At 45.3% G+C, this 27,314-nt stretch overlaps 14 protein-coding genes across 14 annotated transcripts; 6 read left to right on the forward strand and 8 right to left on the reverse strand.

Moving 5' to 3' along the window:
• Window positions 1-1,400: 1,400 nt before the first annotated feature.
• Window positions 1,401-3,623, forward strand: FSST1_008313 (uncharacterized protein; the record flags this gene model as incomplete). Its single annotated transcript, XM_083225185.1, has 4 exons — window positions 1,401-1,840; window positions 1,887-2,308; window positions 2,365-3,485; window positions 3,534-3,623. 4 exons carry the CDS (start codon window positions 1,401-1,403, stop codon window positions 3,621-3,623), a joined length of 2,073 nt encoding a protein of 690 aa, XP_083084274.1.
• Window positions 3,624-4,016: 393 nt separating this feature from the next.
• FSST1_008314 (uncharacterized protein) lies at window positions 4,017-5,105 on the reverse strand (the record flags this gene model as incomplete). Its single annotated transcript, XM_083225186.1, has 1 exon — window positions 4,017-5,105. The coding sequence occupies one exon, from the start codon at window positions 5,103-5,105 to the stop codon at window positions 4,017-4,019; it is 1,089 nt and encodes a 362-aa protein (XP_083084275.1).
• Window positions 5,106-5,375: 270 nt separating this feature from the next.
• On the reverse strand, window positions 5,376-6,980 carry FSST1_008315 (Zn(II)2Cys6 transcription factor; the record flags this gene model as incomplete). Its single annotated transcript, XM_083225187.1, has 2 exons — window positions 5,376-6,846; window positions 6,898-6,980. The coding sequence occupies 2 exons, from the start codon at window positions 6,978-6,980 to the stop codon at window positions 5,376-5,378; spliced, it is 1,554 nt and encodes a 517-aa protein (XP_083084276.1).
• Window positions 6,981-7,403: 423 nt separating this feature from the next.
• FSST1_008316 (major facilitator superfamily domain-containing protein) lies at window positions 7,404-9,135 on the forward strand (the record flags this gene model as incomplete). Its single annotated transcript, XM_083225188.1, has 2 exons — window positions 7,404-7,634; window positions 7,693-9,135. 2 exons carry the CDS (start codon window positions 7,404-7,406, stop codon window positions 9,133-9,135), a joined length of 1,674 nt encoding a protein of 557 aa, XP_083084277.1.
• A 566-nt stretch (window positions 9,136-9,701) lies between these two features.
• Window positions 9,702-10,745, reverse strand: FSST1_008317 (uncharacterized protein; the record flags this gene model as incomplete). Its single annotated transcript, XM_083225189.1, has 1 exon — window positions 9,702-10,745. One exon carries the CDS (start codon window positions 10,743-10,745, stop codon window positions 9,702-9,704), a length of 1,044 nt encoding a protein of 347 aa, XP_083084278.1.
• A 1,193-nt stretch (window positions 10,746-11,938) lies between these two features.
• On the reverse strand, window positions 11,939-12,790 carry FSST1_008318 (alpha/beta hydrolase; the record flags this gene model as incomplete). Its single annotated transcript, XM_083225190.1, has 1 exon — window positions 11,939-12,790. One exon carries the CDS (start codon window positions 12,788-12,790, stop codon window positions 11,939-11,941), a length of 852 nt encoding a protein of 283 aa, XP_083084279.1.
• Window positions 12,791-13,565: 775 nt separating this feature from the next.
• Window positions 13,566-14,039, reverse strand: FSST1_008319 (uncharacterized protein; the record flags this gene model as incomplete). Its single annotated transcript, XM_083225191.1, has 1 exon — window positions 13,566-14,039. The coding sequence occupies one exon, from the start codon at window positions 14,037-14,039 to the stop codon at window positions 13,566-13,568; it is 474 nt and encodes a 157-aa protein (XP_083084280.1).
• Window positions 14,040-14,872: 833 nt separating this feature from the next.
• Window positions 14,873-15,388, reverse strand: FSST1_008320 (GFA family protein; the record flags this gene model as incomplete). The annotated part of the gene is made up of 1 exon (XM_083225192.1): window positions 14,873-15,388. The coding sequence occupies one exon, from the start codon at window positions 15,386-15,388 to the stop codon at window positions 14,873-14,875; it is 516 nt and encodes a 171-aa protein (XP_083084281.1).
• A 355-nt stretch (window positions 15,389-15,743) lies between these two features.
• FSST1_008321 (alkene reductase) lies at window positions 15,744-16,937 on the reverse strand (the record flags this gene model as incomplete). Its single annotated transcript, XM_083225193.1, has 1 exon — window positions 15,744-16,937. The coding sequence occupies one exon, from the start codon at window positions 16,935-16,937 to the stop codon at window positions 15,744-15,746; it is 1,194 nt and encodes a 397-aa protein (XP_083084282.1).
• A 720-nt stretch (window positions 16,938-17,657) lies between these two features.
• Window positions 17,658-18,463, forward strand: FSST1_008322 (class I glutamine amidotransferase-like protein; the record flags this gene model as incomplete). Its single annotated transcript, XM_083225194.1, has 2 exons — window positions 17,658-18,252; window positions 18,306-18,463. The coding sequence occupies 2 exons, from the start codon at window positions 17,658-17,660 to the stop codon at window positions 18,461-18,463; spliced, it is 753 nt and encodes a 250-aa protein (XP_083084283.1).
• Window positions 18,464-18,683: 220 nt separating this feature from the next.
• On the reverse strand, window positions 18,684-20,849 carry FSST1_008323 (transcription factor domain-containing protein; the record flags this gene model as incomplete). Its single annotated transcript, XM_083225196.1, has 1 exon — window positions 18,684-20,849. The coding sequence occupies one exon, from the start codon at window positions 20,847-20,849 to the stop codon at window positions 18,684-18,686; it is 2,166 nt and encodes a 721-aa protein (XP_083084284.1).
• A 651-nt stretch (window positions 20,850-21,500) lies between these two features.
• Window positions 21,501-22,522, forward strand: FSST1_008324 (mitochondrial carrier domain-containing protein; the record flags this gene model as incomplete). Its single annotated transcript, XM_083225197.1, has 2 exons — window positions 21,501-21,542; window positions 21,593-22,522. 2 exons carry the CDS (start codon window positions 21,501-21,503, stop codon window positions 22,520-22,522), a joined length of 972 nt encoding a protein of 323 aa, XP_083084285.1.
• Window positions 22,523-23,318: 796 nt separating this feature from the next.
• FSST1_008325 (uncharacterized protein) lies at window positions 23,319-24,323 on the forward strand (the record flags this gene model as incomplete). The annotated part of the gene is made up of 1 exon (XM_083225198.1): window positions 23,319-24,323. The coding sequence occupies one exon, from the start codon at window positions 23,319-23,321 to the stop codon at window positions 24,321-24,323; it is 1,005 nt and encodes a 334-aa protein (XP_083084286.1).
• A 1,204-nt stretch (window positions 24,324-25,527) lies between these two features.
• Window positions 25,528-26,651, forward strand: FSST1_008326 (RTA1 like protein-domain-containing protein; the record flags this gene model as incomplete). Its single annotated transcript, XM_083225199.1, has 5 exons — window positions 25,528-25,681; window positions 25,736-25,930; window positions 25,986-26,308; window positions 26,361-26,431; window positions 26,483-26,651. The coding sequence occupies 5 exons, from the start codon at window positions 25,528-25,530 to the stop codon at window positions 26,649-26,651; spliced, it is 912 nt and encodes a 303-aa protein (XP_083084287.1).
• Window positions 26,652-27,314: the final 663 nt, after the last annotated feature.

Here is a 27,314-nt window from a genome sequence, read left to right on the forward strand (position 1 = left end):
ATATATAGAAATAATAGAAAATATCTAATATTATTATAAGTTAATTAAGGTATTAATCTTTAATATATTATAATTAAGTTATAACTAGGTTATAATTAAATTATTTTATAAGTTATTCTATAGATTATAACTAGATTATAACTTAATTATAACTTAATTATAATCTATAAAGTAATATAATTATAACTTAATTATAACTTAATTCTTTGTTTTTTTACTTATAAGAATACTTTTACCTTAAGTAATATTTAAAGGTTAAAAAAAAATATATTTTTATTTAATAATTTAATTAAATTAATAAAGTTAATTTTATCTTATAAATTTAATTTATTAATTATATAAATAATAAATTAATATTAATTATAGCTTATAATATTAATATCTTTATATTTAAAAAGATTAAAAAATATAATTAAATACTTTTTTTTATTATTAAAAAGATTATTCTTTTTAATAAATATATTTTAATTATTTTATTTTTATAGAAATTATATTAATTTTAAAATATAATATTTTTTATTTTAAAGATTTTTTTTAAATAAAACTAAATAAATAAAGTATTAAGGTTATTATAAAGTTTTATTAATATTATAAAATATTAATATCTATTTAAAAGAGCTATTATAATTTATATATTATAGCTAAATAACTTATTAATTATATTAAAATATAATTATTATTTAATTAACTATAAATATTAATATATATAAAGTAAAAGGTTAATAAAACCTTAATAAAAGCTAAATAAAACCTAAATAAAATCTTTTATTATATTTTTAATTATATATATAAAACCCCTTTCTTTATATATAGTTTATATAAACTAGAATAAAATAAAAAGTATATATTAATTACTTAGGCAACTAATACTATAAAGAGGTATACCCTATTAAAAAGTGGATTTTATATTATATACTATTTTAGATTATACGCCAAGTGGTCAGGTGCACATAAAAAGACCAAGCCTCCATGTTAGTCAACTTGCCCAGACTCTGATCCCTATACTGATCCTTATCCTAGTCTCAAGAACACAATGTCGGACAAGACAAAAGCGGCTAAACACAAGAGCCTGCAACGGTGGTGGGGTATGACATGTAAAGTTGCCGATACGTCCGGAGGTAAGACAGCAATCTCGGCTCTGTTAATGGCGGACCTTACGGAGTACGAGTACATACACGCTGGGGCCGCTACTCATTTTTGTTGGGACTTTGACCTTGATCCATTCATTATTATTCCTCAAGTCTTGTTGCCCCGGAAGCCGAATCTTGAACCTTTTATTTGCAAAGTCTCAGTCTTGATTCTCAATTGAATGCAAGATCTCCGGTTTAGCTTCCATCTCGTGTCTACTTCGCATACTCCACACTAGCAATACAAGTCCTTTGTCAGCACAGCTTGACAATATGGCACATACAACAGGGGTAACACCCTTATATCAGGTTCATAAACCACCTTTCACTATCGAAACACCAGGCTACGAGAAAAAACCTGGCGAAACTATTCCGCGCCGGCACCCTCAAGCTCGCGATGGTCTCGTTGAACGACCTGCCGACGATGTCCACACAGTTTTTGACATTGTTCGTCGCAGTGCACGATTGTATCCAGACCACAGAGCCGTAGGCTGGCGTAAGCTTATCAAGCTCCACAAAGAAACAACCCAAGTCGAAAAAAAGGTCGACGGTAAGATACAGCTTGTGGATAAGGAATGGGCCTTTTTCGAATTGTCCCCTTTTTCGTTTTATACCTACAAAGAGTATGAGCAACACTGCCTACAGCTTGGCTCAGGATTACGGAAACTTGGAATGGAACCTGGGAATAAGTTGTTCTTCTTTGCGTCTTCAAGGTATTGCTACCGCTGAGATTTAGAGTATAACGATTAACTGTCTTAGTGCACAATGGATAGCTACATCCCACAGCTGCGTTACACAATCTATCTCGATTGTCACAGCATATGACTCTCTCGGGCAGAGTGGCCTGGAACACAGTCTTCTCCAAAGTCAGGCTGAAGTCATATACATTGACCCGTATCTGCTCAAAACAGCGACCGAGCCCTTGAAAAAGTCAAAGGTTCATACCGTCATTGTCAACGAGTCATCTATCTTTGGCGGTCTAGAGATGTTAGAAGCTTTCAGGGCTGAAAACCCAAAGCTCAAAGTCGTCAATTTCACTGAGCTATGCGAATTGGGTAAAAGCACTCCGATAGAGCCTGTGTTTCCTAAGCCAGATGATTTATATTGTGTCATGTACACTTCAGGCTCTGGTGGAGTTCCCAAAGGTGTACGGATTGCTCATAAGAATTTGGTTGCAGGAGGTAAGTCAAGAACCCACAGAATCGGAAACGCGACGATGGTTGACTCGAGACATTAGTTGCCGGGCTATACACATGCGTGGCAGATTGTGTAACACAAAACGATGTCCTTCTCGCCTATCTTCCACTTGCCCACGTCCTAGAGATGGCCCTGGAAAACCTCGCCATGTTTTTTGGGGGCACGGTTGGTTACGGACACCCCAGAACTATCTCTGACACGTCTGTTCGGAACTGTGAAGGAGACATGAGGGCACTGAAGCCCACAGTCATGCCTGGCGTACCGCAAGTCTATGAGATGATCAGAAAGGGCATCATGACAAGATTGAACAGCAGTGTTTTACTGAAGATTCTGTTCTGGCGTGCTTTTGCATACAAGAGCTTCATGGTGAAGCACAATCTACCTGGGGCGTTGCTGCTCGATGGGATCGTCTTTGGAAAAATCCGCGAAATGACTGGCGGCAAAATCCGATTTCTTTTCAATGGTGGCAGTCCCATTTCGCTCTCAACGAAGCACTTTCTCTCTATGGTTCTTGCTCCAATGTTTACAGGCTATGGTCTCACGGAAACCTGTGCAGTCGGTGCTTTAGGTTCTCCTCTCGAATTTACATTGCATTCCATAGGCACAGTCCCAGCCTCTGCAGAAATCAAGTTGGTATCGGTTCCCGAATTCGGCTACTCGGCAGATGCGGACACACCCCAGGGAGAGATATTGATTAAAGGCCCTGCCGTCATGATGGGATACTACGAGAATGAAGAAGAAACAAAGAAAAGTTTCACTGAAGACGGTTGGTTCAAGACTGGGGATGTTGGAGAATTCGACTCTGATGGACATCTCCGAATCATCGACCGCATAAAGAATATTGTAAAACTCCTGAGCGGTGAATATGTCGCTTTGGAAAAGCTCGATTCAATCTATCGTGGCGCTCAAGGCGTTATGAATGCCATGATATACGCCGACTCTCTACATGCTCGACCTATCGCCGTCGTTATGCCTAACGAGACGGTTCTAGCTGGTATCGCCAAAGACATGGGTGTTGACGAACACAGTATTTATACTGATAAAAAAGTACGCCAGGCCTTGCTTAAAGATCTTCAAGCAACTGGCAGACGGGCTGGACTGTCGAGCATGGAAATTGTGGCCGATGTTGTCATAACCCCCGAGGAGTGGACTCCTGCTACTGTAAGTGTCATTCGAGCAGAAGCGTTCAAAGGCTAATGATCACAACAGGGCCTTGTTACCGCGACGCAAAAGCTGAACCGACGTGCGATCAACTCGCGATACAAAACGGAGATTGATAGGGCATTGGAACAGGCTTGAAAATTTGCATAATACTCAGTAACGAGATGGACGGAGTTGCAATGGATAGAAGGGCAACTTGCAGGATCACTTTATGCTTATGAAGGAAAGTAAAGTTTAAAGAATTGTGACTTATTCCAGGTCGTCTGTCCTCATTTACCTTCAGTCTATACACATAAAACAATTCAGTTGACGATGTTTCATGTTCTTTCGTTAACTAGACTATGTGAAAAGAATATGAATAATTCCGTGTGCTCATGATTCGTTACATCCTTCATCAATACCGAGTAGCTTCGCATTGTCTTTTGAACCTCGTGGGAGACAATTCCTTTCCTTTCCCTTCCCTTCCAGTGACGATAGACCAACACCTAACTCCCAAATTATAACCATACTAAAATCCTTTTACAAACCCCGCTACCAGTGCTGTGTACGCCGCGACCGCTGGTTGACGACAGTGCCGCCTTCCAGCGTGAATCTCGACTCCGGGATAACCTGATGCTCTCGAGCTGATTCCCATACTTCCCTGGCATGCTCACATGACCTGAAATGTTTCAAAAACCCCTTCTCTGTATAAATTCGATCTCTGTCATTGAACCCCCACGGCGGAGCACCACTGTGAGGATTTGCAGCAACATACCGCTCAACACGAAAGTTACATCCTTTGCAGCTCACTCCACTCTCGAGTTTGTTTCGGCTGGGGTCATACCATGGAAACGCAGTACAGGCCATATATCGATAACAGTGATGGTGATCTACATCCATGTGAGATTGGTGCTCTGGTAACCGGCCCATGTTCCAGTAGTTGATGGACTCATCGGGACCAAGCAAAGGTAGTTTTCTGAACACATCGTTGACAGAGACCAGATATCTTGGCTTCCTGACTTTGGGCCATGACACCAACGAGTACTTTCCATATACGACCCGAAATCTGGGCTCCAATACTCGCTCAATATCCCGTCTCGATACATTCATTGCCCTGCAGTAGCTTTTCGGGGCCGGTATGGCCAAAACACGAAGATCCACCGAGATCTCCAAGCATGTAAAGCAGAAACGCTCACATGTCATAAGAGACATGAAGGTCCCAAATGAGGTGCACATGGAGCATAAGGGGCTGATAAGAGCTTGGTAGTAGCCGGGTATGGTGAAGAGTTCTGCCGTCTGTACTCTGAGCAGCGTTTTGAACCCCGCTAATCCGTGTGTCACAACTTGGCTGTATTCACGGCTATCCGTTGCCAACGCTCGCGCTCGCTTATTGACAGCCCGAAACCGAAGATATGAAGCAATGTCCAATTCCCGAAGTACCATGACCATCAGCTCTTTGGGTATGCAATCTAGAGTCCCGAGACTCGAGGATAGCGGTGTGTTGAATGCAGTTTGCAGAAATGGCGCTTGAAGCTTCGAGTCTGGCGTCCGAACCAGAAGATCATCAAATTCATATCTGTGATACGTACAGGCGCGAATGATGTCTTCAACATCTTGTAGTGAGTACGATGTAGGCTCCATCGTGAAATGAATGGTTTGTTCAGATGAATGAATGTGGCAGGTTGGAAGCTGACACGATTCAATATTCAGCTCCGCACGAGGCCTTAGGCAACAATGCTTACTGAACCTGACACATATGTACAACTGCCCATATGATTGGTGGTGTTCCAATTGTGCTATACACTTGGCATCAATCATCTACCAACAAGTTGAAATATTCTTCTTCGCTTGCCAAGGGATTTATCACAAGGCAGTTTTGGACTCGCAAACTACATCTTAGAATAAAACGTATCATATACTCATCGAGGCGAGTAGCTTATCTATTCCACCGCCCTCATAGCCGCCTGGTATATGATACTCCAAGGCATTGGTAGCGATATTGGTGCCTTCAATCTCAGCGTCCACTTTCTTCTCCTTTTCTCTTGATCTCCTCAGATGAGTGAGAATCATTGCCATAGACTGGGCATCATACAAACCTTCCCTTCTCTGCGACTTAGAAAGCATCTGTGCGGCTCTTGCAACTACTGACTCATCTGAGCACTTGAGAGCCAACGCGAATAGCGGAGCAACAACACCACTTTCCAACGAAAAGTTTCGACGAGGAGTTTGGGTTGCGCTCGGAGAAGAATTCAGCTTAGCCGTATAGTCAAGCAGTGTTTCTGCCATGTCTAAGATTTGATGCGCAGCTGGGTTCGGCGACGCTCCAAATACTTCTTCGTTGACCGGGAACTTGGATTCCACTATCATCTGGCAGATGCAGAAATGAACAAGCAGGAATCTGTAACCGTACATGGTGTGATCATCGTATTTATCCATGAGTTGAGAATTCTCGAATGCGTACCTCCAGGAGCTGTATGCTGTAACCAACGCGGCTTTCTCATCTAGCACAACCGAACTCAAGAGGTCAATGCCTGCATCGTGGATATCGGCATTCTTGTTGACGAAGCTGTAGAGCCACGACTGAAGCTTGACAAGACTCTCGTTGGCTTCCTGTAGCGTAGAGAAACCAGACTTCGGTACCAGGGCATCATAGTCTGCTTTGTGTGTTTCCCAGTCTGATAAACTAAGAGTCGGTACCCTGTCATCTTGAAAAAAGCTAGCTTGCATATCGAGTCGCTCAAAAATTGTCTTCAATTCCTTGATCTCATCTTTTTCCATTTCCGTTGGGTGCCTCGACATAGACTTCAAGAGTTCAAGGCCATTGCTTAGATGCTGTTGAGCTGAATCCGGATTTCCTAGAGTAGTCTCGCAGCAGTAGAATATGATGCAGCAAATAAGTGCAACTTTGGTTGTGTCAGGCGATGGCTGAGCAAGTCTCCTCCTTATTGTACGAATGGCCTTGCCGTAATTATCCAATATCTCAACATTTGCAGCTTGGCTGTTCACTGAATCTGAAGTGATGTAGTCTAAATGCAGTGAACTCATGGCAACAAGTGCTTGTCGTAATGCTGAGTCTTGATGACTCTCTCGAAGAACAATGTCGGACCAGAAGTCGGAAGTGAGAAACCCCGAAATCTCCGACGCTCCTTGAACACAAAAGTAGTGGAGCAGTTGACGATCTCTTTGGCTCCCAGGGACTTTGAAGGGGATCGAGTAACTGGTGATGGATAACAGGGGAATGGGAGGCGACAGCCTTGGAAGTCTGTCTTTATGCGGAGTGATTGTCGAAACTACGTTTGATGGATAGCCATCACATTTCCATCCAGACTGAACGCATTTTGTGCAAGCTGGTCGCTTCTCATCGCATTTGATCCTCCTTTTTCTACTCACATGTTAGTTGCATCGAGGTTCTGCCCAAGACGACTGCACTGACCGGCAGGTTTGGCATCCAGTCCGTCTCCTCGGAGCGCTGGACTTTGTCGTTTTCAGCATCACGGTAGTATGATTTGAAGTCATTTTTGAGTATATCTTAAGTTTGGTAGAGCCATCACTGGAGACGTAAGCAGTAAGCGCTAATAGAGAGGCTGACGTCTCGGAGATTCATTCCCCTTTCATAAGTCTTATGCACCAAGTAATGCCATGTTAGACCCATATGTTTTGCTCAGCCAGCCAATGAATCGTGGCTCTCATCTCTGCACAAAGATCATGGGTGTAGAGGCCTTCATGCAGGGATAACAATCCTTCTGCCGAGTATCCGCATTCCCTTGAGTAGACTTAGCTTTTATGGTCAATTTTAAGGAGGCCTCTCCAGAATGTAATCCTGGATCACAAAAGCCAGACAACTAATAAAACAAAGCCCACAACTAAGAGACGAAGTTGAGCTGAAATCGTGGCAATCACTTCATCAGATGGCGACATAGTGGCCCTGGAACAAGCGACATGAAGATTTCTACAGTGGCTGCAAGCCAACAGCCAGCAGCTATAAAGCCCGCTACAGAAGACGATCCCAACAACCAACCCCAAAGACAAGCTCTAGAGGTGGCGCAGGAAGACCAACCGAGTCAGCCCAAACAGAAAAAATCGGTGGCTTTTAAATTGTCCTTTATTGGTCTCGCCGCCATACTCTTTGTATTCCAGATTGATGCCACAGCACTTGCCATAGCTCTTCCGGTAAACAGCGAGCCAATCTGACCACCACCAGCCCGTGTCATACTAATCATGTGCATAGACTATAGCTAATGAACTCAATGGCTCAAGCTTGGAGTCATTCTGGGCCAACCTTTCTTATACACTATGTGGTTTGGTAATGCAGCCAGTCTGGGCAAGCATATCTGATGCTTTCGGTCGGAAGCCACCGCTTTATGCATGTATAGGCCTGTTTTTCGTCGGGTCGATAGTCTTTGCTGTTGCACAAGATATGAAGACTATCATTGTTGGGCGTGTGCTTCAGGGCTTCGGAGGTGGAGGCATAGATGTCCTCGTCCAGGTCATTCTCACTGACATGACAACGCTCGAGGAGCGCGCTACATACCTCGGATTGATGGGCATACCGAATGCCGTCGGCAACATCCTTGGTCCCTCTGTTGGCGCACTCTTCGCCACATATGCCAGCTGGCGATGGATTGGATGGGTGAACCTACCCATTCTTGGATTTGGTGCACCTTTGGTGTTCTTCTTCCTCAGGTTGAGGTCCATCACAGTTAACTCAAGCAACGTCGAACGTCTTGACTGGATTGGCATGGGCTTGGTCGTTTCTGGTATCACCATAATCGTGCTACCGCTCAGTTGGGCAGGATCTTTGTTCCCATGGAGCTCATGGCAAACGTTACTTCCGATGCTTTTGGGTATCGTGGTGCTCGCCGTCTTCGTCTGGTTTGAGTCGAAGCCTGCAGTTCCAATCATGCCTCACCGTCTTTTCTATTCCAAGACAGCCAACATGACTTTAATCGGCGGCTTCATGCACGGTGCCATCCTTGTTTCATTGCTTCAGTATCTGCCGCTGATCTACCAAGTAGTTTACCTGGAAACTGCAATTAAGTCAGCCGTCTTTCTGTTGCCCACCTCTATCACCAGCGTTGTCATTGCAGTCTTCTCAATGATGATGGTCCCTTTGTTCGGTGGCTACACCTGGCTCCTGCGGCTTTCATGGGTTTTGCTAATTTTAGGCACTGGTATTTTGGCTCTGTTTCAAATCAGCTCCTCATCGTCCATGCTCTTCGGACTACCGGTCATTTGGGGAACAGGTGTCGCTCTTCTACGTCTTCAGCTCCTGCCAATGCAAGCCAGTGTTCAGAAAGCGGAAGATACAGGTGTGGCCATCGGCCAGTTCTTTACGATTCGTATGTTTGGCGGCTTGATTGGATTGACCATTGCTTCTGCAATTTTCAACACAGTCTTTGCAAAGACAATCCTATCCAGCTCTGTCCCACTCGAGGGGCCACTGGCACCTCTTGCCGATTCTTCGAAAGCCGTCGCATTCATCAAAGAACTTCCTTCTCTGGATATTTCTCAGCACACCTTGAATGACGTATTAACTGTTTATCTCACATGTTTTCGAACCATCTTCTACACCATGACAGGATTCGGCGCAGTGGGTTTGTTGGCTTCGATGTTCATTGCTGAGATTGATTTGAAGAGTCAAGACCGTGGAAACCAGCAGTTTGAGGATTGAGATAAGAGAGATCATACTTATACATATACTGTTCATACTCCAGCACTTTAGAGATGGCTATATTAATACCAGGACACATAACTATTTATAATATTAGAAGACTTGCGTACTGTCTATTATGAAGTGTACCAATCAGTAGGCTATGTATGGGCTAAGAGACAAAGCCTTGCCCTTTTGCTCCAGTACTGAGCCTTCCGAAGATAGTCAACAACAAGGCTTTCTCCGAACCCTTTCACTGCCATTGCATTCTCAAGTCGTGACGACATTGCCACAACAACAAAGTTAAATACATAGTGAGCACAATGCCAAGGTACACGGTTTTGAGGGTCAATTATGTCTGCCATGTTTTGTGCATTGCAGATGTGGATATTTACAATCTGGTTTCTCTCGGTTTGGACGAGGGACAGTTAAAGAAAAGCGGTTGTATTGTTTGATGTTCCAGGGAGGACTATTACAAATGGCAAGATTTCTAATCTAACACAGATTGAGCTGTGTCACACTTCAGAGGGCGATGGCAGTACCTCTTTGACACGCGTGCTAAGTTGTTTCAGCACCTGGAAGAGATCTTATAGTATGGCCAGCGCTGCCAATGCCATCAACGTCATCCAAGGTCGAAGACTCCCAGCACCGTCAACCACAACATGTGACTCGGTCGCCACTGGTGGAGCTTCGTGATCAGTCATGGTGGGTTGAATGCACATGTCGGAAGTGCAGGTAGCGATAGGTGGTTGGTAGTTCTCAGTCCCCTGCATTGTTGTGTCTTGCTGTGGGGGGGATGGTGAAACCATAGATGACTGTACTGCACTAGTGCCTGTAAGAGTAGGCCCAGGTGCATTAGAACAAGCAGTAGGTGTGACAAGCGATCCGGCTCCGTCAAAAGGGTTGTACCCAAGACATTGGGAGTACTGAGCTGCACAGGTGGACATGTTGGCATCAGGAGCTGTGCGACATTTATCGTAGTCGCTGTTGCATTTATCGACACACTCGTTTGTGTTCGATTGAGTAGGCTGCGGTTTTTCAGAACAAGCAGTAGGCGTGACAAGCGATCCTCCTTCAAAAGGGTTGTAGCCAAGACATCCAGCATATTGGGCTGCACAGGTGGACATGTTGGCCCCGGGAGCTGTACGACATTTGTTATAGTCATCGTTACACCCAGTCACACAGTCGCTTGTGCCAGATTGAGTAGGCTTGGGCGTGTCCGACGCAGGGGCGGAACAAGCGGTGGGTGTAACGAGTGACCCTCCTTCAAAGGGGTTGTAGCCAAGACATCCAGCATATTGGGCTGCACAGGTGGACATGTTGGCCCCGGGAGCTGTACGACATGTATCGTAGTTACTATTGCACTCACTCACACAGTCGTATGTGTTAGGGATTGAGGGCCTTGCGCTGGTTGAAGATGTCGCGGTGCCGGCCGTTGACGGTGCCCCTGTGTCCGTGGATAAAGTCTCTTCTGCCCCATCTTCTCCTGTTCCCGTGGGGCTGGCAGCGATAGGAGCTGCGCTTGTTGAACTGCTCATGTCTGCTCTAGCGACGATCTCATCACGTTTGTACAGTCGAGCAACAGCGGTGCTGGCAAAGACAGAAGTCGAGAGGATAATGGAAGCCTTCATGATGAGATAAAGATGAAATATGGTGTGATGGATGAGATGTGTGGTCAAAGTGTTGTTTGGGATTGTTGGATGGTAACTGGAAATATCGCGGATGTGTGCCTTTATAACTGTTTCCATAACTCTACGTGACAACGTGAGTTGTTGCGGAGAGTTAACAATAAGAAACCGGAGCAAGCCAAGTTGACTCAAGCGCTTGAGGTCGGGTGAGACTGACAGAGACGCTTTTAGCATTAAGGCCTTGGCGGTTGATGCATCCAGATTGTCTACCTGAAACGGAATGTCTGCCGCTTTACTACGCCATATTCAGATTCGTAAGACAAAAGAAATATCCAAAAACGCACCATTGGCCGTTTTCGAGGATTAGTGTTGGATCTGAGGTGCGTTTGGGTTAGTCAATGTCTTAACATTGATGTTGTTCATGGCATTACTTTAGAACACGGGTGAACTCGTTACTGTACATACACACGGTCTATTTACGAATTCATCAATGAAATAACCTCATTGTCCACTTAGTAGCTCCATTAATGCTGGGAATCTGTTTTTATTAATCCTCAACCTGTGGCTACCCTATTATTACGCCTCTATATGAAAGTTGGTTTGATTGACAATGCCCTCTATCAACATTTATAAAAAAGGTTATGTGGAATCATGTCATTAGGGTTGAGGTGTAATATCATGAGCTTCGAAAAGCAAAAAGAAATGATTCTTAGGTGTTTTGCCGTCAGCAAGACTCGAACTTGCGTTTTCAGTGATTCGAAAATCCACAAACTGATGTACTGACCCCTATACGATGACGGCTTTTTTCTGATTGATGCAACCCTGGTCATTTATTCCACAAGATGTACGTCTGACCCACAGCTTGGCCAGCAATTAGACTTCTTCACCGGACAACCACAAGTGCATATTAGAGCCAATGGAAAGAGCGAAATTGTGCGACTCAATTGAGATACTCAGCTGTTGGTCAGTGACTTTCGGACGTTGACGGACGGTGGTGGTCGATATCGCAGCCTTCATACAGCGGTACACAGCTTCACTTGACACGATCTATCTATCATCGAAAATACAAGCTGAAAACTCAAGTAAGTTAACAAATTACCGTAGTTAGTCTATTAATCTCGCGTTCTGTAACAGTCTAACGAATAGACTGTCACAGACCTCATGCAATGAATGCCATGTTCTGCTCTCGACTGTAGCTACAATGACCATCCCACCTTCTCTCTAATGAAATCCAAGATATCATCAATCTCATCCGGAACCTTGTACCAATGACCCAGTCCGTCATAGCCCTTCCATTGTACATCATACCCGATTGAACGTAAGATACGGCACGCTCCTTCACCGAGGTCAGGCTTGACCTTCTCGTCTGCTTTTCCGTGGCCGATAAATACAGGTGTTGATAGTGAGCTGGGGTTCGATGAGTCCTCCACTTCCATACATAGTAGTTCTCTGGCGTAGCCATAGACTTGAGCGCTTGTGTTGCCTGGGTCGTCTTCGTCGTCAGAAGTAGCAAATGGATTGTCATCCTCGTCAGAAAAGGACGCGTCGTCAGAGGCGTTAGTGAAGCCTTCGAACTCAGCAGCAAAGGGAAGCCAGCTGCTAATTCCGATATATCCCCCGAGGGAAAATTCCATCGCAAGCAGGCACATAAATCCCATAGCGCACCCTTGGCTGATTCCGCCCAAAATGATGTTCTTGTCCGGTACTCTTTCACGTTCCTGGTTGATGAGACGAAAGATTTCGCGTGATGACTCTTCCATACCATTAAGTTGTGTTTCGTTGCGATGATAAGGGTCGTCCAGTGAAGCGACGTTGAACCACTGGGTCACTCTCACCCGGCGGAAGACGCTTGAGCGACCTTTCTGTGAATTTGGAAAGATGAACCTCGCGCCAGGCAGAAGGTCGGGCAACGATTTGCCATCAGAGGAAATGCCCGTTTCAATAAGTTCCCGACCAAACTTCTCGCCGTTTGAGCCAAGTCCATGGAGAAGAATTAGACTGTGGGTGTGAGACCCAGTAGGCTCGACGATGTAAGGGTCTGTACTCATGATGGATGGTGATGTTGAAGGAAGGAAATGTGCAGTGATCAAAAACAACATTGCATTCATTTATAACCGCGGAGCCTAAGGCAGCCACCTGAATGACAACCAACAGAAAGAGACAAGGAATTACATTACGAAATTGTACTCTTTGTTATCATGTTGTTTGCTTCGGGTAGGTGCGTGTTCCTTTATTAAAATTTGATCTGCGCGGACACCTTAACCTTTGTTGAAAACTCTGAAGAAACTGAGAAGCTGGGTATAACCTAAAGATAACCAAAATCATAACCTAAAGATCATTAAAAACATATACCTTTATTAAACCGAATAAGTACATATCCGATTGATAATGTCACAAATTCGAACCAAACAAAGAACAGCTAGCTTGTAGCTTGTACTGAGAAACCTTCATTTTATAAACGTCAGGGTAACATGATCAATCATTTTTCACACTTTTACGTCAACATGAGCACAAAGAAAATAAACTGTACGAGGTTGGGTATTTGCCCATAAAGTGATAGATATCATGCTTTGCATTCTTTATGAAATACTCATACGTCCTAACTGAAAAAATGAAAAACGCCAACGCCATACAACCTACCCAGCTACCCTCATGCTACTGACAGAACAAAGACATGCTGCTTGCCCGCAAGCGCAATCTACCCACAGCCTCACAGCTCGCTTGACAAAGGAAAACCCAACTTACCAACCTCCTCCTCAGCTCTAGTGCTTCTAGAGCCTACACGTTCTCAGCCTAAGCCGATTGTGTGTTCTCATTGCGAGATTACTTCTTGGAATCTGCGACGAACGAAGTGTTAGCGGAGCTACCACCATCGTTGCTGCTTGTATCAGAAAGCGAAGTGCCGCCATCATCGTCGCTGCTTGATTCAGAAAGCGAAGTGCCGCCATCATCGTCGCTGCTTGATTCGTCGCAGACTAGAACGCCATCGTCAGTGTAGGGACTATCCTCAATGGCAGCACCCCAAACAGACGCAGGCCCGGGAGCAACGATGCCTCGCTTCTCCAGATCCTCGAGGACGTTGACGACCCACCTCTGGCAGCGTAATGCAGGAGCTCGCTGGGCCGCAGACTTGATCTTGTTCTTGTCTTTGGGAGAGATCTCACCGATGAGATGGCACTTCTCGATTCCATGACTGTTGAATCGCTTGTTTTCGATTTCAACAGTGTAAGGCTTACCTTGGGTTGGCCCACCGGTTGAATGGTACCAAGTGGCCTGGGAAGAACCCTCTTCGGCCATCACAAGGATCCAGTGACGAGGACCACCAGTGCCACGGTCCTTGCAAATAGCGACGTAAAGGTTTAATGGAGACATTTTGAGGTTTATCTCTGGAAAGTCTGTGAAGTGAGTGAGATATGATAGTAGTCGTTGAATGAACAGGTTTCTGTTGCGATAGTTGCTTTAGAAAGTAGAAGGTTACTTGATGATTTGGAATTTGGTTTCTCTGCAGCCATACCAGACATTTTATAGGAGCTAGAACAATAATCCTCCATATTCAACAGTTCCTTCGTTATCTTTGTAACTCATTGTTGTTCTGTTCCTTGTGGGAAACAAGAATATTGTTTGTACAAGGTCTTGTCGCTGTTCATGGCAACAAGCAAGATGCCGATTCCACACAGCCAGATACGCATTTGCACATGAGCAAGAGAGCTTGAACATAATCGTTTTGACGCCTTGAACTGGGTGCTTATGCCTAATTTAGTAACGCATGCACACATTGCACACAATTCGTACTGAATTGACCCAATACACCAATTACCCTGTTACCGTAATAAGCACCAACACGGGAAGTTATTGTCCTCGGCCAACCATTCCAAACAACCAATACAGCATGTTCGATGGTTTGAGCACGGGACATCAGTTCAATCAGTATTATTACCAATGCCTGGCAGAAAACTGAGTGTGATTTAGTCCTTGCACAATAGCATTGTCCAAAATGAAAACAAGTTACTGTCTTGACCACGCGTAGGGAAGTTTGCCGACCTGTCTTAGCCTGAAGAGACATGGGATTTTAAACCTTGCTACACCATCTAAGTATACAATATGGTTCCCAACTCTTCAAGGCCATGTTCTCAAATTTCCGAGCTATCACACTGGCACCTCTTTCCCTTCAAAAGCACTGGCATGTCGTCTGTAATACCCTTAATTTCGCTCTCACAGAACTCAACATTAAACCATCCACTGAATATTTGTCCCGCGAAACCTTCACTTGGGATGCGATCATCCGTGTTGCCTGCCCCTTCACCATGCAGGTAAAGAGGATCGAGGCTTCCAGTGGCGATGCTTATCGCCTTTCCCCGCGGGTGCCAGAAGAGAAACGATCCACATGTGCCGCAGAAGCCTCTATCAATGTTCTCTGTCTTGTTGAAACGTTTTATCTTGCTCTCCGAATCGCCTTGCCATTGGATAGCCGCGACAGGGACGGTGAGTGTTGCCAGAAAGAAACTGCCAGTCTGTTTGCGGCACTGAGTGCATTGACAAATGCAGCCCAGTGTATCTTTAGAAAGATTGTGGTGTTCGGGAAAGGTGATCTTGTATCGAACGGATTCACAAAGACATCCGCCTTCCAGAAGGAGTTTTGCAACCATGATGATTACGTGTTTCGGATCGATTATTTATTTATCTAGGCGAGTAATAATGGGTGAAGAATGATCTTTGATGAACTGAGGTTTAATTTCATGGATTTGGGAGAGATGACGTTGTTATATGCGTAAGACCTGTCAATCACGCCCTTCACGCTCTTATCAATCTCCGAATCCGTGGGGTCACGAACACAGAGTGTCACAGATTACAATGTTCTTCAACTTTATACTGGCATTTTGTCTATCTATTCAATATTTCTATAATTTGTCTATCTTTATCATGTCATCAATCGTGTAAATATCCCCGGCCGATAGCTTTCCAAACATCGACATCCCATCTTGCGTGTCCAGGTACAGAACTTTACTTGGCATGCATCTTCAAGTTCTTGACAGCCCATGCTCTTTGCTCATTAACATATTCCTGAGAGAAAGGATAATCGACATAGCCAATCTCTGAACCGCGGACGTAGAAGGTAGTTCGGTCGTACTTGGTCAACTCAACGCCATGCTTGACCCTCCAGACAAAGTCAGGGTTGGCAATGAAGTGTCGACCGAAAGCAACGAGAACATCCCACTTGCTGTAGTGTCCGTCAAGGACCTCAGCAGCTGACTCGGGGCTGTAGTTGCCGGCGACAATTACGGGTGAGTTGTTGTCCCAGATTTCCAGGATGAAGTCGAGTGTCTTGGAATCCGCTGAGGGATCTTGATCGGGAGCGAGCAGCTTGGCAGGATCACCGCGTGCTTCGACCAACGAGAGATAGGCAAGACGGCCGATCTTCTTGAGTTCATTGATGATGTAGGTGTATTGCTCCTTAATGTCTGATGACTCGGCGCCCTGGAAGGAAGCATAGGGTGATAGACGAATGGCAACTCTTTCAGGGCCGACCTCTGCGGAAACAGCCTTGATGACTTCGAGTAGAAGACGGGCGCGGTTCTCAGTGGAACCACCCCACTTGTCGGTTCGCTTGTTGACAGAGTCGGATGTGAACTGATCAATAAGGTATCCGTGAGCGGCGTGAACCTCGACAATGTCGCCGCCAGCGTCAATGACCCGCCGAGAAGTGGCAACCATGTCTTGGATAAAAGTTTGGATCTCCTCCTCAGTCATGGCTTCGGGTGCAGGGGCGCCCTCCTCGATAGGAACATTGCTGGAGGAGCGATACTTGAAACCGCGCTCCTTCTGGTATTCTGGATCAGAGGCTCGGCCTTGACCCCAGATCTGCTGCGCCCAGAAGGACTTCTTTTCGCGGACACCAGCAATGACCTTTGTCCAGGCAGCGACTTGTTCGTCTGTGACAAAGGCTGGGCCTTGGCGCATGCCAGTGTCTTGCATTGAGACACCAGTAGCTTCTGAGATGACGAGTGTACCTGGAGCCGAGGCTCTCTCGGCATAGTATCGCTCGACAAAGGGCTTGGCGACGTGGTTGTCATCGTTACGGTAACGAGTCAAAGGTGCCATGACGATTCGGTGGTCAAGTTTGGCATTGCCAACTTGGATAGGCTTGAACAGCTTGCTGTCGGGAGAGACAGCTGGTGTTGTCTTGGATAGTGTCATAGTGAGTAAATGCAATCGCTGTTTATAGATTGACCAAGGATAGAGAAGATGTTGAAAGTCATGTTGAATTGGGACTATGGGTCTTCTTATATCCACAAGAATAAAAAGCTTAATTAGTGATCAATAATATCTTCCAAGGTCTTCTCTTGGTTCAATCTTGCAAGTGGGTATAGTCATAACGTTGCATGACTCGATTTCCAACTCCGGGACTCCGTCGAAGAAAAAGATTGATTCGGTCATGTCCGAGCCACTCGTAGGGACTCCTCTAGCTGACAGATTGGATATCCAATAGGAGTATCTCCTGCTCTAGTGTCTCCACAGCATCTCATTAGATTATTCAGAGTGTTCGGAGTCAGCACAACGAGATAAGATAAGAAAGGCTACATTGATGACGTCAAAGGCTCCCGGGTAGCTTACAACTCATATCTTTCTTACCCAAACCAATAGGAATAACTCATGCTCTAGCAGCAACATGATACCGCTTGTGACGATATTGGTAGCCTAAGAAGGAGTTGATATATGTTATCTGATTCATTGTACAGATATGGTCCTTGGTAATGTATATAAACTATCCTAATCATCAGCCAAGGAAACATATTGAAAAAGAGCAACTCAACCTTCATCGAGCAATACTATTCTAACAGCAATTTACCTCAGCCATCCACTTCTTGCATTACAATCCAGAATCTCTTGGAATCGAATCGTACTCAACCAACCAAAATGTCTCTTCCTCGTCGTGCTCTCATCAGCGTCACCTCTGCTTCGGCTAGCCTATTCCAAGGCACAGAAACCACTGGCCTATTTATCACCGAAGCTCTTCATCCATACAATGTTCTCACTGCCGCAGGCTTTGAGGTGGACCTTGTCTCTGAGACTGGCAGCTACACTCCCGATTGGCTTTCTCAGCAACCTGACTTTCTCAACGGTGATGATCTGACTACCTGGTCCAACCCCGACAGCGATTTCCGCAAGAAGCTTGACAACATGACCAAGGCCTCAGAACTGGACCCTTCCAAATACGGGCTGTTCTATGCTTCTGCTGGGCATGCAGCTTTGATCGACTACCCTACTGCGACATCCCTCCAGAAAATTGCTGCTCAAGTATGGGCAAACGGTGGAGTCGTCTCTTCTGTTTGCCATGGCGCAGCTATCTTTGCCAATGTCATTGATGCCAATACCAATGAGCCTGTCATAAAGGGAAAGAGGATCACCGGATTCACCACCGAAGCCGAGACCACGATGAAGATCATGGAGGAATTGCGAAGCTGGGACCGCGAGCTGGTTGAAGAAGTTGCAAATCGTCTTGGTGCAATCTGTGAGTCTCCCTTCTATTGTCTATCAGTGGCCAAAAACTAACTTCTACTAAAGACGAACGTGCTCCTGGCATTTGGGACGACTTTCATGTTGTCGATGGCCGCCTGGTCACTGGTCAGAATCCTGCTAGTGCTGCATCGACTGCTGAAGCCGCTGTGGCTGTTTTTGAGACATTGCAGTCAGACTGTATTCAGAGGATCCGCTTAGAGTAGTGAAGTGTGGCTTTGTATGAATGGAGCGAGGCTTGACGGTTGATAGCTTTCGCTCGTTGATGTAGTTTGAGCAGAATAGTAGTTCTGATTAATATGATCCATAATTTATAAAGAATTCATACATCAACCAGTCTGGAACAAATTCCACGTGATAACCCGGAAATAAAGCCAAAGTAGTCTATCTCTTTCATGCCAAATAAGATACGGCTACGAGTTCGTCTCATGACTGTGATGATACGATAGTGTTACTCCCAAAACCTCCAGGCAAAAGCATGTCCAGTTCAGCCCAGAAATCAACGTTCATAGCCATGTCCAAAAGATCAAAATCATTTCCAACACCATCGAATTGATTCGGAACACCTTCATCAACATCCTCTTGTGAAGGGATGGCTCTGTCCAACAATGGATTCTCATTTATTGTCCCCACAAAGTGATCTGTCTGGGCTTCGAACTGTGTCATAACAGATTCAATGTTCGTGTGCAATGTCCGGACAATAATGGCTGCTTTCGCCGCAGCGTCAAAGCTTGGTGCGAACATATCAAGCACAGACACAGCCAATTGTATAGATCTTCGAGCGGCTGGCGCAAGAGAATGTTGTGTATTTGCCATTACGAATCCCACAAGCGTCATGGCCGCACTCCACTGCCACTGAAAGGCCTCGTGCCAGCCTTGGAGTACATTCGTCATGGTCAGTGACTGATGCGTGATATTGGTCAGCTCTATTGCATGGTGCGCGCACTTGACAGCCATTGCGATTGTATTGCTTCCTTGATAGAGTAAAAAAGATATGAAGGGGCGGTGAAGACTGATGCATAGATGATTATACTCCAGCTCGAGACATAATCGTTGTCTTTGCAGCCAGATGGGTGCATACTGTTCAAGATCTAGTATGGAACCGTCACAAGAAAACGCAACGCCATTCTTGCGTTTGTTCTTGAGAGGATGAGGAACTTGTGCAGTCCACTCGATTAAAGTCCTTGTTTGTGGACCCCAACTCATTGCAAGATCGTCCATGGCGTCATTGTCATTATAGAATGAGTCTCCATCTTTAAATTTGAGCTGGTAGCCGTAGAAGGACAGGTTTAGCTCTCGCGCAGTTTGGTAAAGTTTGAACCTTTGTAGGCTAAAGCTTAGCCAAGTAGCGTTGTCTCCAATAGGAGCAAATGTCGACCCTGAATCAATGGCTGCTGCAAGGTTGTCTCGGGGTAACTGAGGCATCGTGTGTGTAGTGCGGACAAGGAATGGGCGGCCTACTTTGATACCAACTTTAGCATCCAGTTCAAAGACAGACCACCACAAACGTCTTCGTAGCTCCCTCTCGCACGAGGGTAACGTCGATGGTGGTTCCAGATGAAGACCCAGCATATAGGCAGTCCGGACAGCGAGAGAACTGATGCTGTCTGCCATATTGTGGAAAGAGCCAACACAGACATACACACCACAGAGTAAATGGCATTGCAAAGTTGATAGTGAAGGACTCTCAACCTCACAAGCCAGCAGAGTCTGGGCTCGCCTGTAATACCATCGACCAGCTAGAGTAGCGTCGTTGCCTTCTACAATACACGTTTCCTTTCCAGCTGGCCGAGAAGAGACGTGATATTGCATACACATAGCGATAATGATATCCAAAAGCGCTGACTGCTTTCTGGGGAGCCCTGGTGGTACATTGACATACAGTGACTGAACGTGTTTTTTGAAGCTCGCCTCGTCGATTATAGCATATAGCGACGTGTGGTAGGTTTCCCAATACAAACTGAGAAAATACTCCTCTTGAATCGGCGTCAAATAAAAGGCCTCGTCGTGAGTCCCAGTCAATGGTGCCAAGAGTCTAGAAGAGTCCTGAGCAACTGTCGGCTGCCCGCGCAACTCCAAATTACTGGCCAGGTGAATGAGCATGTGCTCAGCCTGGGTGCTCAGAAACGTACTGAGCCGATGTGTAAAGAAGTAAAGTGAAGACGGTCCAAACCATGCACTATGGGGAGATCGTGCTGGTCGAAGATAAACGCCATCCCAAGGTTTTGTTTTGGTGGTCTTCTGGGTTACTGGTTGCGCGAGAGAAGGTGAGCTGCTGGGTGGCGTTGGCTCTTGTGCTTGTACGGGCGACGTTCTGCTACTGCGCGTTTGTGAGAGTTCAGCCTCCAACTCTTTGACCCGTCGTTTCAGCTTGTCAATTTCGTCTTGAGCTTGAGGAAGAGTTGATACTAGTGATACGGTGCTTTTGCTGCAATCTCTACCACGGGTGCGGCAATTGAGACATGGGGCGCTATCGTCGCATTTTATCCGCTGGAGCCTGCAGCCATCACAGGCTCGTCCGACTTGTTGTCGCTTTCGCCTGAAGCCGAGTCGTTGATGGGCGCTGGTTGATGGCCCTTCTGATTGACTCATCGGGTCTTGATATTTAACTGTTTACAATGCGCGACTTTATGTAAAAGCGAGATTTGACATGATGCATTGTAAAATCGATTTGATTGCTGCTGACAAGCGGACTCTTACAGGTGTCACAAAGGTTAACGGCGAGAGGCTGACAGTAAAAAATAATGAGCCAGAACTCCCCACTAGTTTTGTGATGAGTTGGCATTTTATTTCTGCACCCGGCATTTCTCGTGTCTATGTTTCTGACATCCTCATCGATAAGATTGATGACTAATACTCTACAGCAGTAAACCCGATGATGTCAAATTACTTGGTGGTGAATGTACTGCGTATCGTGTCACTGATCAACAACGACTCGTGAGTGCACAAAGACGAGTTTGTCACCAAACGGTAAGACTGTCGACGTACACGAGGGCATGTTGGTATCTAAAGCGACTGATGATCCGCTTATTGTTGGCTCATCCCATGATTGTCGGGACAATAGTCTAGCGCCATTGCTCCCATGTTTGGCCGATGTTGACGTAGTTGATCTTTGACCAAGTTAGACTTTTCGACCTCCAGATCCTGATCCTCTCGAATTATACTGCACTAAACTTCGTCAAATACTTAAAAATTTACTTCGCTATCCGAATACTTACCTTTCATCGTCCAATCTCTCGTTTAATGTCCTCAACCTCCAGCGCAGATGCTGCTGATATATCATTGGTAAGGGATGCCGATTTCTTGGTCAATACTGGCATGGCTGACTTGAGAAGGCTGCAGCTGTTGCGGCTCTAAGCGTCGAGTTTGTTGTACATCCTTTCGATACTCTTATCACACGAATCCAGTCTCCAGAGTACATACCAAAATACAGAAGTCATGAGGGCAAACTCCAGCCAGCTTTGTTCCGTGGCCTTTACCGCGGCATAGCTCCGACAGTCATCACCACAATACCAGCTTCTGTCACATTCTTCGGTATCTATGAAAAAGCAAAAGCTACTCTACAACCAAAGGAAGGTCTCAAGCCGGGTAGTCTGTCTCAAACAGCTGTGCATGCTGCGAGTAGTGCTCTTGCGGACATGGTTGCATGTGCCATCATCAACCCTTCTGAAGTCCTTAAACAGAACGCGCAAGTCTCAAGATTCTCTGAAGGTGGAGGCCAACGGTTCCCGGTCTTGTCGGCCTTGAAGCACTTTATTCGACAACCTTTGAAGTTATGGACAGGCTATACGGTTCTGGTGGCAGGAAACCTTCCACGGACTAGCCTGACGTTCTCGATATACGAATACCTCAAAGAGAGATGGCTCCGACAATTCGACGAAACGCCAAGTATCACGGAGCAAGTCAAAGTCAGCGGAATCACAGCCGGTATTGGTGGTTCCATTGCGTCCCTACTCTTTGTCCCTGTCGATGTTGTGAAAACAAGGATGCGTCTCCCAGAAAAGGCCCCGCCCAGTCATCTATTACAACCTGAAGCACTGTTCACGTCGGCATTGAGTCGAGAAAGGGCTCGAAAGCCTGCAGCAAGCGGCCCTTTTTCGATCGCCAAAGGTATTCTGGTCAGAGATGGAGTTTTGGGGCTCTTTAGAGGTGCCACTGTCACTTGCATAGCGGCCGCTGTGGGAAACGGTTTGTTTTTGGGCTGCTATGAAGGACTGAAGTTGTATTATGCTCAAGAAGGTTTAAAGCAAGAGCTTGTCCAATAGGTAGTTGATTTGGTCCAGCTACAAATTTCATCGTCAGAGTTCAAGTATTAGATATTTCAGTCTACGGAGCTAAATCGAACAATTTAAAGGTCAGTGACGACCAAAAGATAACCATGCATTTATCTATTGTTTATCGCAGCAACATCTCGCACTTTGGTACGATGTTTGGAGCTTGCATCATTTGGATGACATTCGTTTTTATTTTTCTTCTTTTTTGTCAAGTAGTCAGTCGGTCAAAGAAATGCTTAACTTTGCCTTATTTTGGTAATAGCTCAGACTTGTAGTGGAGACAAGGAATATTGGCACCCGTCAAGTAGCCAGGATTGCGCAATAATATCAGGCTGGAGTCGTTGGAAACAGACGCGTTAAAGTGAAACAGAGATTGGGATTGACAGATGTTGTACATAACTATCTAAGTTTATAAGATATTAACTAGGTAGTATGCTGCAACACTAAGAACTATCGTATCCTGACGGAACTCTCGGAATTGGCGGAACTGTATCTCGGAAGACGGTCAGAGCTAATCTGGGCAGGGAAATCCTCACCTTGTTAAAAGCCAGAATCCGTCATCACATATCCACACGCGCCGCTATATCGCTTCAAGCAGTTTTACGCTAGCTACAGATAAAAACGCCAATTATTGCCCTGAACTAGTTAAAGATCCCCGCAAGAATATTTCATTATTATCTTCAAACAGGCCGTCGGCTTATTTTCATTAATCCTTCGCAATCACGACAAAAGCGAATCCAGATTTCCTAATTCTCATCATCATTTTCGGACCACTTCTACGTACAGAATGGCAGATATTGGGGATCAACCAGTGCAGACACCAGCTACTCTTACAGCTGACAAGACAAATCCCGAACCCCTGCCAACAACAATCACAGAAGACCGACCCAAAGATGGTCACATCGCCATGCCAGAATCATCCAAAACCATCGACGCAATAAAGCCTAGCAAAATATCCAACCCAATAAAAAAGCTCGATGACTTCATTTCACATTTGAACCGAGTTATGCACACTCGCGATAGCCATGATGCTGTCATTCTGTTTCTAGCTTGCGCGACACATTTTATCGCAACCGCACTCGAAACTCCAGTTTCCGCAAGATCGGGCCAGTGGATTACCAGGCTCAGCAGCTTATTACCAAGAAACATGCCATCGAGACTATCTACATCAATACCATTTTCCAAGCTGGGTTCGCACATGACGACAGCTAGTGCCTACAAACTATTTCTTGCTGAGCGAGCGAGAGCAGTTTCCAATATCTTTGATGATTGGCAGATCATAACACGACTATGGGGACTTCTTGCGATATGGGCTGAATCTAAAGAGTATATCGTGAGCCTCATGAGGACAAGAGACGTGAACAAGGAACGTAACGAGAACCCGAAAGATTATCTTGTCAGCAAAGCAATCAGAGCTACCTATATCCTCGGGTTGCTTAGCTACCTTAGCTTCGAGAACCTGGCATGGCTTACGAGACGCGGCGTGCTCAGAAAGTCAGAAAAGAGGGAATCGAAGCTTATGATTTGGTCATTGAAGGGATGGGGTGTCTACGTCTTTGCCGAACTCGCACAGTTATTTCACGACCGTTCGTTAAAGAATCGTGGATTCAGGGACGAGGATGAGGGTTCTACAGTACAATGGAGAAGAAAGCTTGTGCAGATGCTGATATATGGCCCAGTGACAGTTCATTGGATCAAGGGTGGAGGAATGTTCCCAGAAGTGGTTGCTTCCTTCTTGGTAGCTTATGCCGAGTATATAACAGTTCAAGGGCTATGGAAAGAGGTTGCTTAGTTTGGGTTTATCAGGAAGTTCTACCTGTCCACGAAGAGACAATATAATTAGGATGCAATGGTCCATAAGGTTAACCGTTTACACCATGGAGGGGCATAAGAATGACTGGTCCTATCACAAGAGTAGAAGGTAGGATTGAGTACGCCAATATCATCAAAAAATGTGTCACCAGTACAATTAGAACAAGGTGTTGTTGTGGAGGCCACAAGACGTTTTCAGCTTTGGATTCTCTGCGCTCGAGGGCTGTCTTTGTGACTGAAACTGCCACAGATACTTTTACTGTGAATGGTGATATACCCACTGCTTCAAAAACCTCTACGGTCATGATTAAAGCCACGCACGACTGGCGCAATATCTATTAGTTTATGCTCTGCCTAAATGTCTTTGCAATTACTGGTATTCTCAACAATCTCTCCAGACTTTGTTATTACTTCCTCGAAACTGTCAACCAGAAGTGCTACGACTAGAGAAGTCCTCCTTTACGTCCAAAAATACAACACGCGCTTTTCGTTATATATTGCGACACTGGGGACAATCATATGTCACTTCATCTCTCGTAGACTTGATACCATCGGGAGTCGGAGGTCAAGTCTCCCGAATAAACTGTCAGATCGGTATCGGTATTTGAACTTCCGACATCTTCTGTAGGAATCTTGTGAAGGTTGCTTGCAGACGTTCATTTCAAGGTGAAAAAAACGTGGCTTCTGGGGATTTGAACTTTATTTCCCCAGCATAGCCTCTTCTTGGACAAGCTTTTATGGCAGTTTCAAACGTTACACGTCAAACTCCCAAAACTGTTTCCTGGAGCAGACTTCGATTCGAGGTAGCTGCGTGTTAGCTCAGTGACATTCGACGCCACGTATTACTGGCTTGTTTAGCTTCTTCGACTCAGCCGTCGGATTGGCCGCCCAGCCCCATTTGTGACGTCCCAAGGGCATGGACGCATTTCAGCGTGGCTTGAACCAGACCGCATTTGACGTATCTCGAATTCCTTTGGAGGCATTGCTGCAGTGTTGATGTTCCATCGGTCCAGACTCTATGGAGGTGGCTTGTTAGCCAGAACCAAAGGTGATATGTTGACGATATCTTGTTAGTGACTGTGAAACAAAGAATCTATATAATATGCTCCAAGTTCCATGGAGGAATGAACAATAATCTCATCCCATATCATCATCCACACACCTCACATTACAACTTCACCATTATGGACGCACCAATGTCTTATTATCTCTACAACCCTTCCAAGCCTTTGGCAGGAGTGGCAGCTGGCCTATTTGGCCTGAGCTTTCTTGTGACGCTCTACCAGATCATACGAAAAAAGGCTTGGGTTTGGATCTTTATGCTGTTAGCCATCGCCAGTAAGTTGATATACTAATGTTTCGCATTGGGTTTCAGACTAACCAGTTGACTAGTGGAGGTTGTTGGATATGCCGCCAGGATCAAGTCGGCCTCTGAACCGACCGAAAAGAAGCCATATGTACTCCAATTTACACTAATCATCCTCCCTCCGGTATTGATGGCCGGTGTCATTTATGTCATCTTTGGTAGAATTGTCTACTGGGTTGTCCCTCCTGAGTCGAGAACACTGCGCTTTCTTTGGGTTCCTCGTGAGTCTATCCTTGTCAAACAAGTGGCACTTTACTAATCCTCATCGACGTGAAGCTCGTTTTATCACCCTTCTATTCGTTGGCTTCGACATGATTTCTCTCATTCTCCAGCTCGTTGCTGCAATCTTCATTGCTGGCACCGATCCCAAAGACTCCAATGCGAAACAGAAGCTCAACCTTGGCAAGACTCTCGGTCTTGTTGGTGTGAGCACTCAGATTGCTGGATTCGGTCTCTTCACTATTGCAGCAATTCGTTTCCACTTTGCAGCCAGAAAGCTGAGCCCTGAGTTTGCGAGACAGAACCAGGAGAAGTACGGCATCACCAAGAAGTGGCAGACGTTGTTGACTGTGGTCAATGTGTCATGCCTTCTTATCTTGGTAAGATGAAACCCAGACGCCTTTGACATCTATACACTAACTATCTAAATAGGTTCGTTCTGTGTACCGCGAGGTTGACTTTGCTGGTGGAAAAGACGGAAAAACACATCAGGAAGAGTGGTTGTAAGTGAATTATCAATGATGATGCGTTCACGATGCTAACAATGATTACAGCCAGTATGTCTTCGATACATTGCCAATCCTTATTGTCGCCTTTCTCTATAATGTGTTCTTCCCGGCCAGCTTTCTCGCACATCTCGGTTTCAAGGCACCAAAGGATATAGGAGCCGTGGTCGATGTCGAGATGTCGAACAAGAAAACTTCAACTTCAGAGTCCACATAATATGGCTGATCCTGGGGAAAGGGTATGCTGGAGCGCACTTTGATTGGATACCAGTCGATGCAAGGTAGATGGATCAGCACTTGGATTTATTCTAGATCATATAGACTTTTGTAATTAACTTACTTTAAGCTAAATGGCGCCATCGTTTGTGTTATTCTCCTACATGATTCTGATTCTAGCTAACGACAAAACTCTTTCAGATTCTGCTGAGTTAGGGTTTGGCCTTCGAGGTCAATCATTGGCCAAGTTATGTCCAGTTAACGTGGCGGTTGGGCTCGACTTTCAAGAAGCTTCTATGGCGCCGCCACGAGATGCACCTCACTCATAGTTGCATGGAAATCCAGGTTCAGCTTCACCTGTCTCACATGCCATCTTCCCGGTACAGGCGGCAATGATGGCGTTCTGAAACGAAGCCTGATAGGTTGGGAAGTCTACAATATTTATACCCAAGATGCTCCATCATGCGTGAGCTGACGGATATTAGCTTTCGTTACCATTCTATAAGGAGATTGTTTTGATGCTGAGCTATAATGTGAGACCGCTGTTAATCCTAGCCCTGTCACCTTGTTTGGACATGCTTTATTGGTATGGAAGGTCTGGGCTACAGGCCAGTGTATGTCCACAACTTTCGGTTAATCAAGGCTCAATGACAACAAGACCACG

Source organism: Fusarium sambucinum, chromosome II, assembly GCF_050947815.1.
Source record: "Fusarium sambucinum isolate potato_lamoka chromosome II, whole genome shotgun sequence".
In the NCBI taxonomy this organism is placed as follows: domain Eukaryota; kingdom Fungi; phylum Ascomycota; class Sordariomycetes; order Hypocreales; family Nectriaceae; genus Fusarium; species Fusarium sambucinum.